The sequence below is a fragment of the Micropterus dolomieu genome, linkage group LG07 (genome assembly GCF_021292245.1).
Source record: "Micropterus dolomieu isolate WLL.071019.BEF.003 ecotype Adirondacks linkage group LG07, ASM2129224v1, whole genome shotgun sequence".
In the NCBI taxonomy this organism is placed as follows: Eukaryota; Metazoa; Chordata; class Actinopteri; order Centrarchiformes; family Centrarchidae; genus Micropterus; species Micropterus dolomieu.
In genome coordinates, this window is record NC_060156.1 from 19,024,429 (window position 1) to 19,037,958 (window position 13,530).

General features: G+C 38.0%; 1 protein-coding gene and 1 long non-coding RNA gene across 9 annotated transcripts in view; one reads left to right on the plus strand and one right to left on the minus strand.

Annotated features, from left to right (window-relative positions):
- LOC123973321 overlaps window positions 1–11,684 on the plus strand; it is a 39,587-nt gene extending 27,903 nt beyond the window's left edge. The window contains exons 2-3 of the long non-coding RNA XR_006825593.1: window positions 9,818–9,907; window positions 11,654–11,684. This is a non-coding gene — a long non-coding RNA (uncharacterized LOC123973321). The remainder of the gene's footprint in view (window positions 1–9,817; window positions 9,908–11,653) is intronic.
- Window positions 1,465–11,464, minus strand: scel (sciellin). 8 transcript variants are annotated; one of them, XM_046053233.1, is made up of 27 exons: window positions 11,417–11,464; window positions 10,400–10,437; window positions 9,765–9,834; window positions 9,445–9,507; window positions 9,239–9,310; window positions 9,051–9,080; window positions 8,926–8,967; window positions 8,802–8,837; window positions 8,676–8,720; window positions 8,512–8,586; window positions 8,373–8,435; window positions 8,145–8,213; window positions 8,013–8,063; window positions 7,853–7,909; window positions 5,766–5,834; window positions 5,608–5,661; window positions 5,473–5,514; window positions 5,302–5,370; window positions 5,164–5,214; window positions 5,014–5,064; window positions 4,456–4,524; window positions 4,276–4,329; window positions 4,114–4,176; window positions 3,943–4,017; window positions 2,865–2,973; window positions 2,268–2,370; window positions 1,465–2,175 (listed from the first exon to the last, which is right to left on the minus strand). In XM_046053233.1, exons 2-27 carry the CDS (start codon window positions 10,422–10,424, stop codon window positions 2,159–2,161), a joined length of 1,524 nt encoding a protein of 507 aa, XP_045909189.1. In that variant the 5' UTR covers window positions 10,425–10,437; window positions 11,417–11,464; the 3' UTR covers window positions 1,465–2,158. The 8 variants fall into 8 exon arrangements, 7 of the variants coding, with proteins under 7 accessions (XP_045909189.1, XP_045909191.1, XP_045909187.1 ...); XM_046053235.1 differs by having other exon boundaries at window positions 4,456–4,521; window positions 5,164–5,211; window positions 8,926–8,970; XM_046053231.1 differs by having other exon boundaries at window positions 5,164–5,211; window positions 8,926–8,970.
- Window positions 11,685–13,530: the final 1,846 nt, after the last annotated feature.

The window sequence follows — 13,530 nt, forward strand, 5'->3', positions numbered from 1 at the left end:
AGTTGATGGAGATTTGTGGGATGCACATCCAGGGCACAAAGCTCCCGTTCCACCACATCCCAAAGATGCTCTATTGGGTTGAGATCTGGTGACTGTGGTGGCCATTTTAGTACAGTGTACATTGTCATGTTCAAGAAACCAATTTGAAATGATTCGAGCTTTGTGACATGGTGCATTATCCTGCTGGAAGTAGCCATCAGAGGATGGGTACATGGTGGCCATAAAGGGATGGACATGGTCAGAAACAATGCTCAGGTAGGCCGTGGCATTTAAACGATGCCCAATTGGCACTAAGGGGCCTAAAGTGTGCCAAGAAAACATCCCCCACACCATTACACCACCACCACCAGCCTGCACAGTGGTAACAAGGCATGATGGATCCATGTTCTCATTCTGTTTACGCCAAATTCTGACTCTACCATCTGAATATCTCAACAGAAATCGAGACTCATCAGACCAGGCAAAATTTTTCCAGTCTTCAACTGTCCAATTTTGGTGAGCTCTTGCAAATTGTAGCCTCTTTTTCCTATTTGTAGTGGAGATGAGTGGTACCCGGTGGGGTCTTCTGCTGTTGTAGCCCATCCGCCTCAAGGTTGTGCGTGTTGTGGCTTCACAAATGCTTTGCTGCATACCTCGGTTGTAACGAGTGGTTATTTCAGTCAAAGTTGCTCTTCTATCAGCTTGAACCAGTCGGCCCATTCTCCTCTGACCTCTAGCATCAACGAGGCATTTTCGCCCACAGGACTGCCGCATACTGGATGTTATTCCCTTTTCACACCATTCTTTGTAAACCCTAGAAATGGTTGTGCGTGAAAATCCCAGTAACTAAGCAGACTGTGAAATACTCAGACCGGCCCGTCTGGCACCAACAACCATGCCGCGCTCAAAATTGCTTAAATCACCTTTCTTTCCCATTCTGACATTCAGTTTGGAGTTCAGGAGATTGTCTTGACCAGGACCACACCCCTAAATGCCTTGAAGCAACTGGCATGTGATTGGTTGATTAGATAATTGCATTAATGAGAAATTGAACAGGTGTTCCTTATAATCCTTTAGGTGAGTGTATGTCTGGATACAACAAAAATTAAAAAATTATTTGTGTGTCCACTACGTAATTGAAAATGTAATGAGTTTGTCATTGGCCCATCCTACCTGCTGACAGACAAACAAACTGCACTGAAAACCTAATATCCTAGCTTTCCTAGCTAGAAGTAATGATAAAATCATGGACTAAAGCAGGCTTCAATCCAAAAGTGTTCAGATGTATAAAGCAGATACAAACCTAGTATGAATACTTTCATTTGATTAATATAAAGTAGGCTAATTATCAATTAAATAACTGCTTTAGAATTTCAGTTCATTTAGTCAAATTTGAGAAAGATTCTATTCTGTTAAAAAAAACTTTATGAATGTTAAAATGAAATGGTAAGTTTTAATATAAACAGGAAAAATATATCCATCACATCACTATTACATACATACAAATAATTAAAGAGTAAACAATGATATGAACAAAAAACAGGGTAACTAAACACCAAAAGAATTGACACAGTTTTCTCATTTCTTTAGATGATGATAGGCTATATTGATTTCCTTTATTGCACAAAGAAAAAGCCCCCGGCCACATATCTTGAAATAGGTGCGTTCGAGATGACGGCTGCTGACTTTTGCCATCTAATGTGAGCTGCAGGTGACTGCAGGGGCGGGGTATAAAAACGGCGCCGTCATGTCGGACACATTGTACCTGCATCAGCTTGCTGTGAGTTGAGATCAATGACTGGCCGTTTTTATAACCCGCCCCTGCAGTCATGTGCAGCTCACATTAGACCAATATGTCGGCGAAAGTTAGCCGCCGTCTTCTCGAACGCACCTATTATCTCCAATCATGTTACACACAAGATTCCCCCTAGAGGCTGCATATCAGCATTCTCATGATGTCAACAAAACCGTTAAACCTAGCTGCAATAGTGTGCATGTTACTTAAAACATTATATTCACAATGCAGCTGTCAAAACACCCAGATAAAGCTCTGTCAGCAAGCAAAAACATAAGTACATGACGACCCTTGTCACCCAAAATATAATGATATACAGTAGGCTAATCCATTTTATCTTTAACCACAACTGCTACGTGTCCATGTGAAGGCTTGGGGGGAAAATTAGCGTCTCCATTTTTCTGTGGAGAAAAAGAATATCGTCTGTTTATATCATGATTTTAAACATGTATTCAGTGGACTTTTATGAAGAACTGGAAGTAAACTCTTTTACCTCTGGTGACCTCAAAGCAGTTCTCACAGTGCACCATGCGTTTGTAGATCCACATGCTGTCCCCAGCTTTCATGTGACCCAGAGTGCTGTTACACACCTCACACTGCCAAAACACAAACAAACACTCAGCACTGAGAAACACACTGAGCATCCAGCTGCACAGTTCCTGATAACATCTTGTTGCCAGTGGTGGAAAGTAATTAATATTTACTCAATTACTGTACTTAGGGACAATTTTAACTCTAGGTCTAGTTATGCAAAAAATGTGAATGACAAAGTTTGGAATTGCAGGGGATTTAAGATTTTATATACAAAATATAACATAACATAATGCATTATTACTGATTAAATGACAAACAGTCTCTTCAGTCTTTTCAGTCTCTACAGTACATTAACCAGCTACAACGTTAAAATGCTGCCTATATGCTGCCAGTAGTAACCAATCACTTAAATTTTTCTACTTATGTTGTTTTATTTGCTTGTTACAGAGTATTTTGCAGTGTGAAACTGCCAGTTTTACTGAAGCAAAGCATCTAAATACTTCTTTAACCATTTTTTGTTGTTTTACGGAAGGAGAGGCCAAACAAATCGTCTCACTTTAAAGCAGGAGGCGTGGCATTTGATCTGCATGTCATCCAGGACCATCTTGGCATCACCAGTGAAGGGCTTACGGCAGATGGTGCACAGGTCTTTCTCAAGTACCGTCCTGTATGAAGTTGACAGAAGCGTTTTACAGTTTACTAAAAGAACATGATCACATCTCAGTTTATTCTGGACCTTGGAAAAGTAATCTTAGCCCATGCTCCATACAATATGTAGGTTGAAATCTCTAGGAAAAAGCTAATAAGTGGATCTTGAGTTAAAGTTTTAAAGTTTAGGGATGGCAATGTCTGTCTTTTGGATGGTTCACCACTTTGGTATTGGATGGACTGTACTGACAGTTTTTACAGATATTCGTGGTCCTCTTAAGTTGAATCCTAATAACTTTGGTGTTTGTTCTTTCTGCGGTAAAGTTGCTAGTACACTGTTCATGTTTAGGGCAGGCAGTGATATTTGGGCACAACGATAAAAGGAATGACCCCAACCAACATCTTTTTAAGTGTTCACAAACGAGACATCACTATCATGACAGCGATTGGATGGATTGGCGAGAAATTTGAAACAGACATTCATGGTTCCCAGATGGGGAATTCCAAAGGCTTTGGTGATCCCCTGACTTTCCCCCTAGTGCCACCCTGAGGTTGACATTTGCAGTTTTGAGTGAAATATCTCAACAAATGTTGGATGGATTGCCATGAAATTTGTTTTCAGACATCCATGCCCCTTTCAGGAGGAACTCCAATAATGTCGGTGATCCCTTAATTTTTAATGTGGCATCACCATCACCATTCAATTTGTCCAATACTAAGGTTTATGGCCCTAAACCAGCACAATTAACGGGATGCCCAACATCCTTGGGATGAAATTTGTGTTTTGTGCTAATTAGTATGCCAACACACTTAATGTAGTGAGTGTAGCAAACATGATACTTGCTTAATAACATCATGTTAGCATTGCCACTGTGAGCAGCTGTAGCATGCTGAGGCTAGCATTTAGCTTAAAGCGCCACTGTGCCTGAGTACAGCCCCACAGAGCTGCTAGTATGGGTGAAAGGATGTTGTTGCACTTTTCCTACCTCTCAGGAGATGCATACACACTCGTCATGGAGGATTTAGAGTAGATTGGATCTGCCATACTGTCATCTGACCTGCTGTGAGACAGTTTCATCAGTTTCTACAAGTGACACATTGGGTTTACGCTCTTGTCATGTTTGTAGACCAATATTAAACCCAGTCATATCAAATACCTGCTGCTCCTGTATGATGTTGTGGTGTAGACAGAGGGACTGGTGCCACTGTTGTAATCATAACTATACAAAGACAAAATGAACAAGAGTTCATATGTGAGATTTAGAACATTTTACAATGAAAAGAAAAAATCATTACGTAAGGTCTTAGTTTGCTCTTACCTGGAGTCTGGTCTGGAGTAAGAGTAACTCTTACGGTCGCTGCTGTAGTTGTCTCTTGTGTGTGCAAACACAGAACAGATTAGGGATAACAGAAATACTGCAGCCACATTGTATATGCAGATACACTCCTGCAAGAGGGGTCCGTTTGATTGTATGAGATGTTCATCGTCAAATGATTACCTGCTGCTACTGATGGTGTAGGAGGTGGTGCGGGTAGTAGGTATATCATCAGTGTATGAGCTGTAGCTGCTTGTTAAAGAGGAAAGAAATAGGAATGAGTTGGATATGATAGCAACTGAACATTGCTTTTATTATTTTACATTTTATCATGTATTTATTTGCATCTTTATAATGATATAACCAAAGATATCATGTTATAATTTATGTATCGCAAATAATCTTTTTGGTATATCAGTTAACTCAATAAAGCTTGTTAATTCTTGAATAAATATTAGCAAAACTAACAGGGGTTGATTAGATAGTTGTTGGGGTTTTTTTTAAAGTTAATTATAAAAATCTATAGATAGCTAAAATCAGAATAATTTATTTCTTGGACTTGATAACAACATTCAATAATCTACCAACACAACATTAAGTAGATTATACTCACTATATATACACACACAGTTCTTAAGGGGGTATCTTAACACCATTTTATCCTAGCTGATTCTTTAAAAGTTCTGAGGTGTTGGGTCTCTAGTAGTTTACAGTGCATAGCACAGTAGTCAGCATGTTTACCTGCTGGTTCTGAGGGTGGAGGATGGCGATGCCAGAGTGGGGCTTCCTCCTCTAAATGGCACAAAAAACAATGTCAGAAGAAAGTGGGATGACTATACTGTACATACAAAGAACTATTGCACATCTCAATCATTCATTTACAGCACTCACCCTCGGCTGCTATCCACTGTGACTATCTCTCTCTTTGTGATGCTGGAACTGCTGAGACAGTGACAATAGGATGTTTTCACTGACAGGACAATTAAATGGTTGTGTGTTTTTTTTAAGTTATTCACTGAGACATCTCACCTGACAGGAGAAGACAGATTAGATGTCATGTATTTTGGCAGGAGGGTGTCATACAGGTCATCCTCAGCCCTGTCAAGACAACAATATTGTGAATATATGATGATTATGAGTGTTTGTGAGTGTTTTTCAAAAACACGTGTTAAAAAAATGATTTATTAAGGTTTATCTTACGTGGAGGAAGTCTTTGTCGTGGTTGTATTTTTAAAACCATCTCTGTAAAAACAAAGCAAGACAAAATATTTTTATCTGACTCTCTAGTATTTAATGTCAATGTCATGGTGTAAAAGTTGTCTTCCAGAAACTCACCCACTACCACTGCTTTTCACTGTCACAGTCTCAGTACTGGACACTGTTGTTTTGCTGTGAAGAAGAAAATATATGTTATTACAGTATATAATTACTGATTTCCTGGTGACATGGTCAAAATAATTGATTTTCTAGGCTTGAATGAATAAAAATATCACCTGTCCTTGGGTGATGAAGCATCCTTGATAGAATATGAGATGAGTTTGTCGGAAACGTGGTCCCCCGCTCTGCACAGAAATACAGGTTCAATTGTAAGTGATATACAGATGTATGAGTATATTAAATTGAGTAAGGTTGCTTGTTATTGCATATGGATTCAACATTTCTTTTCCAAGAAACATTCTGTTTCTGGTAGGACATGGCCCACTGGTAGGACAATATTACAATATCATCATTTTACTGTTATCCTGGCTCTGTGGCTGTAAGGCACATAGATACACTGAAGGGGGCACCAGGCAACTCACACACCAGTCACACACCTATAGGCCATCTGGGCGTCCAATTAGCCTACATGTCTCTACAGATAGAAAATGCATTACGTAAGGGCTCAGTGACGTTACAGTACATGGAGAATATCCTTGTTAAAGTCAAAGTTTGAAAGGAAAAGGGCAATATTAGCCTATTTTTTTTTAACAATCCCATGAAACCAACAATGCGTTAGGCTGTCTCTCAGTACTTAATGACTTGTCTGCCCAGTCTGAAGCACTCAGCCCCAAGCCCAAGGCCAAAGGTTTTGTTTGAACATTGCCGGAGACACATATAAAGCAGGGGGTCTAGAGGTGGTGACAATTTTGAAGCACTTCATATCCTGCATTCTGGTGATTTCTTTGCACCAATTTCTGCCTTTTCTGCATCAATTTGTGGTGGAAATATTTATAAATGTAAAGGGAAACAACAAAATTCAGGCGGCAAGTGACAATTCAAAATCTGAAAATATAATAGAATATAATGCAGCTAACCTTTCAAGCATTCTGTATTGCTTTAAAACATGTATTTGCCTATCAATCAACTTTTCTCATTTAATATCATTCCTGCTGAGTTAACATGCATGTAGACATGAATGAGTCTTGCTTTCTCTTATGTGTCTTTTGTTTGGGGAAGTAACCGATTTAAATGTGCATGTTGCACCTATTCACGTCAATGATAAAACCATTTTATTTCATTTATTAACACCTGGGCTTTAATAGGTCCTGTGTTTCTGCTCATGTTCTAACCTTTCTGTACATCCAAAATCTAAGCTTCTTATGTGTATATACTGACATTTTGATTAAAAATGTTGCACTATTATGAGAATAAAGTTGTAATTCAATAAGAATAATGTCATTATATTTTAAAAAACATATATCTACATGCCCTATGTATTAGCCTATATTATTGCTCTGCTCCCTCTATAGTGAGCTGCTCTTCATCGGTGGTGGAAAACCAATACAAGCACCTCCAATAATGTGCAGCCCACACCCGCTTCAGTGGGAAGCATCCTGGAATAGTGAGACAGAGCAAAGGTGTCTGTATGCGAAGGGGATGCACCACTGCAGTCCAAACTCTTTATAAGTCTAAATAACTGTAGACTGCTCGGAAATACTAAAAAATGAACATATGACTTGAATGAACCTATTCGATTACAACTTTATATCACAGTATTATGACTCACTATTATTTTATTCCAACAGTGGCCCTAATACTCCATTGTAGTTGACAGACTACAATTCCAGCTTTTGGTGTATGCTAATATTCTCGCTTATTTGTGGCTGACTGTTAATCATTTGTATACCAAATACATTGACTAGACAATGACAGAAAACAGTGGTTATATTTATTTATGTTATTGCTCGAAGTAATATACTCTGCTAGTATATTATTCAGTAGTCATTAGATATACCTAATTCTATGCCCTTGTAAAAGCCCATTGGTTCCTACTGAAGATGTAAATATTTATATAATTTAAATTCATAAAATAAGCTCAGTTATTTCCTTAATCTGCTGGCCACTGTAGTTTTTATCAAACATTACTCTGTTCGGGACTATTTTCAGTGGTGGACTAATACACATTTGGTGCTCTACTGAGTATTTACAGAAGCAGAATGTTGATTGACTCAAAACAAACTACAGCGCCCATGTTCTTTGGAATGAAGGAACATGCCATCCAAAGCCCACTGAGTACTTTATTTCTGACTAACTTGAATATGTCACCAAGATAGTGCACAGCTTTCCATCTGCATTATACCCACTATGAGGTAAAACTCACGTAGTGCCATTGCTGCTTTTCACTAGCACAGTCTCAGTCTTGGAGACAGTTGTTTTGCTGTAAAGAAGAAAATACACATCATTAAATTACTTAGTAAGCGACTGCCTGGCGTCAGGATCAATATAGTTCATTTTCTAGGCTTGATGAATGAAAATATCACCTGTCTGTGGGTGAGAAATCATCCTTGATAGACGAGGGGATGCTCTCCACACTGCACAGAAATACAGGTTAAATTGTAAGATTTAAATTCTACTGTAATTAAAAAATTTTTAATAATCTGACATTATGTTACTTTTTATTGCTGGTAACAGTTGTCTCAGTCACTTTGGTTGTTTTGGTTGGTGAGTAGGTTGAGTACACCCTATGTGAAAAAATGTTACTTCAATCAACGATCAGTTTATATGAACTTTTACTTTTGATACTTTTTACATTTGATGATACTTCTGTACTTTTAAGTAAATCAATGCAGCCTGATTCATTTACTATTAATTGAAGTTTTACGGTATTAGTATATTTTTACCCTTTGCTTGAAGACTTCACCCGCTCAGTGAACGTCTCAGTGGGACTTTTCAACACAGGGGATCTGCAAGAAAACTCAATTGTCATTAAACTGACACAGACAGTGTGATAAGATGATAATGTGTTGTAATATGACCTACCTAACACTCTGGGTGGTGGTGATGATGGTCTCAGTGGTGGTTTTTCCGTCCTTGGTGACCGTAGTGGTTGCAGTGCTAAAGGAGGAATAATACAAAACAAATTTACAAAATGTGTAAGCGTAATAATTTTTTGTGTTGGTTTGTTGTGAGTATTTGTTGTGTACCCTGTCTTAGGTTCCTCTGTGACAATAGTCTTCAATGTGGTGGTGCTATAGTGACACAAATTTACACATTATATTTATTGTTTCTCTGGTGGTTTTTGCATTGTGTGTGTAATAAACTTTACATACCTTTTGGGAGAATCTGACTTCAGAGTTGAATATGTGCTGCAACAAAGAGGCAGATTATTCAGATGATTTCCTAAAAAAAATCACTAGATATTGTACCATTAGGTGTGTCATTTTGGAAATGTACCTTTTGGTGTAGGTGGATGTAGTCTTGCTGGAAGGGAGGGGGCTGCTGGTAAAAAGGAAGCATTATAAAGCCGCAGTTTTTGTTAAAGTTACTGTAAAAAACTACTGTATAAATACTGTACCAACCTCCTCAGCTCATCCTGGCTTCCGCCGAATCTTCAATGACAGAAATCACAATTACATGTTTTTTTTCACAATTTACTGATTCAAGTGTGTGTTTTTTTACAACTGCTAACATAATGCTTGCTAAAAAATCTAAATAAATTCAAGCTTCAGTATCATAAAAAGATACCAGAATGTTATAAAAATGATACCTCTTGCTGAGAGCATGCACAGATGTTGATGTGCTTATAGTTTTGGTGGTTTTTGTTCCTTCATCCGCTGAACTATGAACAAAAGACAATAAATTACATTAGTAAAAGGATTAATGACTCAAATTATTATTTATGTTACACCCAATTACCATAGTTTCCCATTATCTTGTCATTCATTAGAGGAAAGTTTGAAACGTTTGTTTTACCTATCAAGTGTTTCGTTGGATCTGTTCCGGCCTAGAACATATTTGCCAAAGTTTGGGTCTTGGCTGAAGGAGGAAAAAAGTATAATAAAATCCAAATTAATAACAGAGATGACTCAACGCAGTAACTTGCAAAAGGAATGTAAAAGGAAGCTTTTAATTCAAACTAAAGGTAAACTGAGGTATGAACTACAAGTCACACCCAAAAGTCACACCCTATGTCATTCCCTGTGTGTGTGTTTGTGTGTGTGTGTGTGTGTGTGTCCATTTGCCAGTGTGGAATACTGTATATGTGTTTCAGCCATTATGTTTACATGACTTACTCGACATTTTCCTCCTCATTATCCAATTTTTTGATCCAGCTGTTATCTTTCAGCAGAGAGGTGGTCTTGGCTGCAGACACAAGACAAGGAAAACTTGAGCGTCTCCTGCTCACATGTTCATTGCAGTCAGATCTTTTAAGCAGGTAAAGACTTATATTGACTTAATTTAATACAATAGAGCCTAATAAATTAGGACTAATTAACATGTGGCTCTGCTCCTACAAATAGCTGAATTGTGAACATTAATGATTTCATACTGTTTCTGGATTTAATAATTATATATTACATATTATATTGCCTTGAATTTTAATGTTTTACATTTGTTTTTCTAATTCTAATTTTTTGTCACATGCTCAGACAACATGCTCAGTGCAATGCAGGGTGGCATACATGAGCTGTGCTAAAAGAATAGTGTGCAATAAATAATTATTCAAATAAGAGGTCAGATAAGAATTTGATATGAAAGGAAATGTCAAAGTCTCAAAGATAAAATAAACATATATGAATATATGCAGTCTAATGTTAGTATTATTAAATTTTATGAGCACCATGTGACAATTCTACCCTTTGAATCTTGAATTTTGTTTCTAAAGTATCTGCACTACATGGGTATTTTATAATTTGTCAATACTTACAAGTCTGGGATGAATACTTGCTCATTTTGTAACTTCACCTGTAAGTGTGAAAGAACAAGAAGGGAATTCATTACATAATGAAACCACTGTTCATTAGCCACTAGGTGGTACTGTAGGCTGAAACCTTTCATTTTCAGTGCATGTCATTGCAGAGAAAGATCAGTACACGTGTCCTGTTTGTCCTCACAAGCACTTTTCCATCAGGTTGGCTTTGTGAACTTGCTATGCTGCATTTATCACTGTGCTTGACGTATATCAACTGAAGTTCGGCTCAACCCCAGACTCACTGATTAAGCCTTGAACTGGTTTGTCTTGATCCCACATGAAGACACACACACACCCTCCATAACACACCCTCTCCAAACACACCATTGTCACCAAAACAGAGGGGCGTTAAGGTGACGTGCCATTATCTAGTAATGATAAGGACTGTTCGACAAGTCTATGTAACAGCTGTCTAGAGGTAAAGAGCTAAAACAGAACTGGCCATCTTTCTGAACTGCTGAGATTGTTGACCATTGTCCAAAATAAATGAATTTTTAGATATATTAAGTAGAATCTCTTGTTTACATGCCCAGTTTGGGCTGTTCCAACTGAACATGTTAACATTTAAAAATACAAATAATTAATGCTTGCTATGCACCATCAGATTTCTGGGTATAAGGTTCATGTTAAGCAACAAGAGTTAACAGAGAGCTTGAGACACGAATTCCTAGAGTATGTGTATGTGTGTGTGATTTACCTCTGTCTATCGTGAATCAAGTATATCAGTAAGACACACAGAACGAATGAACACTCATAGTTAGATCATTACACAGTCTAATTTACAATGTGTTTTGTTTCTGTTTTTCCAGGACCATTGCACCTTAGTGCAAAACATCTTGTCTCAAATAACTCAATATCAATCTTTAAATCTTTTCATAAAAATGAAATGAAAAAGTCGGACATATCCTTACATGAAAATCTTAGTGTAAACTAAAAAATGACAAAGAATTTGGAAAGAGACGGGGTACGTACCTCCACAGAAAGCACTGTGACAATAAAATCAACTCGCTCAGGTCTGAACACCTGTCTATTACTCTGCAGTTTGCGATCACACCCTTGCCTTACCCTTTGCTTTTAACCTTAAGGGAGGAGATTTCAGGGTGTGGCTTCAGACAACAATCAAAGAATACTCTCCCTCTCACACCAGTTTTTTCCCTTTCCCGTCATCACCATTCAGGTCGTATAAATGGCTCTGTTTTCTGTTTATAGGTTGAAAAAATGGAATTGGGTGGAATGCTGAAGGACCTGCAAGTCACCTTACAACTTACTACAGGTGTCACAGAAGCAGAACTGCAATGTGGGTGTGGAATCTATCTATCTATCTATCTATCTGTCTGTCTGTCTGTCTGTCTGTCTGTCTGTCTGTCTGTCTGTCCGTCTGTCTATCTTAAGTCTAGAAATATTACTGATTTGCCACTTAGAACATTAAATGAGAAGCAAGGCCCCTCCAAAGTGTTATTGCATTATGATTGTGTTATAATATCCTTGTCTGTGACAGTGGACTTTGCACTTTACATGTGTAAGCTAGTAAAAGTACTGGACGGTGAGGTGGTTTCAACTTGATTTTCAGTCTCAGGTTTTAGGAATAATCATCACTTGCTGGGCTCTGCTAAATATCTGAAATGAGTACTTACGCTATCCAAGTTCGGTCACAAAGAATGTTCAAATTCAAGATGGCCATATATCACAGAAGTGGCTACTGATGCCTAAGCTGGTCTCACCACAACCTTAGGAACTTAAACTGTGAATGAAACTTCTGCCAATTGGCATTTAATAACATGTGTAATGATACTGATTAAGACCGAGCCATCTGTAGTGCCATCCAAAGGGGAGTGCCTGAGTTGCTTCATGACAACTGTAGGAGACATGGAGATCCTTGAAACATAGAAGTGTAAATCATCAGGAGCACCCATAAAACTTAAGTGACAGTATGACTTGAACTATAAATGTCATACTGTCTGTGACTCTGAGCGTCATTATTGGGTGTGCCGTGTTTGGTGTAATCAAAGGTATGAAAGGTGCATAACTCAGAGGGTGTAACAACAGTAAAGGTACTTAGAAGTGACCCATCCTAGTCACTGTGACCGCATGAAAGGAACGCAGACTTCTCCACAGTAATGAAACTACAGAATCAATAGGCTGAGGCATATTTTACATGGAAAAACAAATCTGTATCAACAAGCAAGGCTGAATTTCACATTTTAAAGCAAAAAAATAAAACCAACCACGTTTTTTTTTAGCATTTTGTTATTGTTGTCATTAAGAAACAGCTGGGAAGTTCTAAAATGATTTTCTGCAGTCACCAATATTCTCCTGCCCCCTTTATGGATGCATAAATTCAAGTGAAAATGACTGACACTGAGTGGCGATAGAGCTACGACAGAAATGACAATACTGGTTGCGCAACTCTATGAAAATAAATATACATTACAACAAGTTGCCCAAGGCAACACAAGACCTGATGACTTTACACTCAGTTAGTCAAAGCAGCAGAAAAGAGTGTAACCTGTTCTACTGTGATGACTGAAAGAGACTTAAGACACAAAAATGGCATAGAGCTTCTGTCCATTTCCACAGGGAAATACAAACACAGTAATTCTTCTCTACGTTATGAACATCATCACTCTAATATTTCTGAAATGAAGCACATTACAGTTTTTCTCAGTCGCTTTAGTGCATTTCTTGAATCATCCTTAACATTTGCAAAACAGTAAGTGCATTTCTCAAAACAGGTAGTACAAATGGCACAACACAGTGGATTACCTGCAAAAGCCCATAACTTGCTCAAACTCCTTAGTCTGTCTCTCAAAAGCAAATCTTTATGTCATTGAACTTGTCAGTGCCATCAGAACGATCAGAAAGTCCTTGTGTCTTGTTTATGAACAAGCAAGTCAAAATGTTTAGCCATCTTGTCAATTTAACAGTGTACTCTGTAAGTATTTTTTGATGTACACTTTGGCTAAGATTTTGATGACAATGATGAACAGGAATCACAGCTATGCTTTTACTGTTCGTACTGTAATTTGTTGACAGAGCATGTCATTGTAAGAAGAAAAGAAAGAGACAGGACTGTTGCATGGGATACA

Bases quoted from the DNA above. Each gene is read 5' to 3' on its own strand.
- scel (XM_046053229.1), bottom strand. From the start codon at position 10,424: ATGAGCAAGTATTCATCCCAGACTT. The intron at 8,436-8,511 runs GTAGGTCATATT...GTTTTCTTGCAG, and splicing joins ACCACCACCCAGAGTGTTAG to ATCCCCTGTGTTGAAAAGTC. The intron at 4,525-5,013 runs GTAAACATGCTG...CTCTTTAACAAG, and splicing joins TCCACCCTCAGAACCAGCAG to CAGCTACAGCTCATACACTG.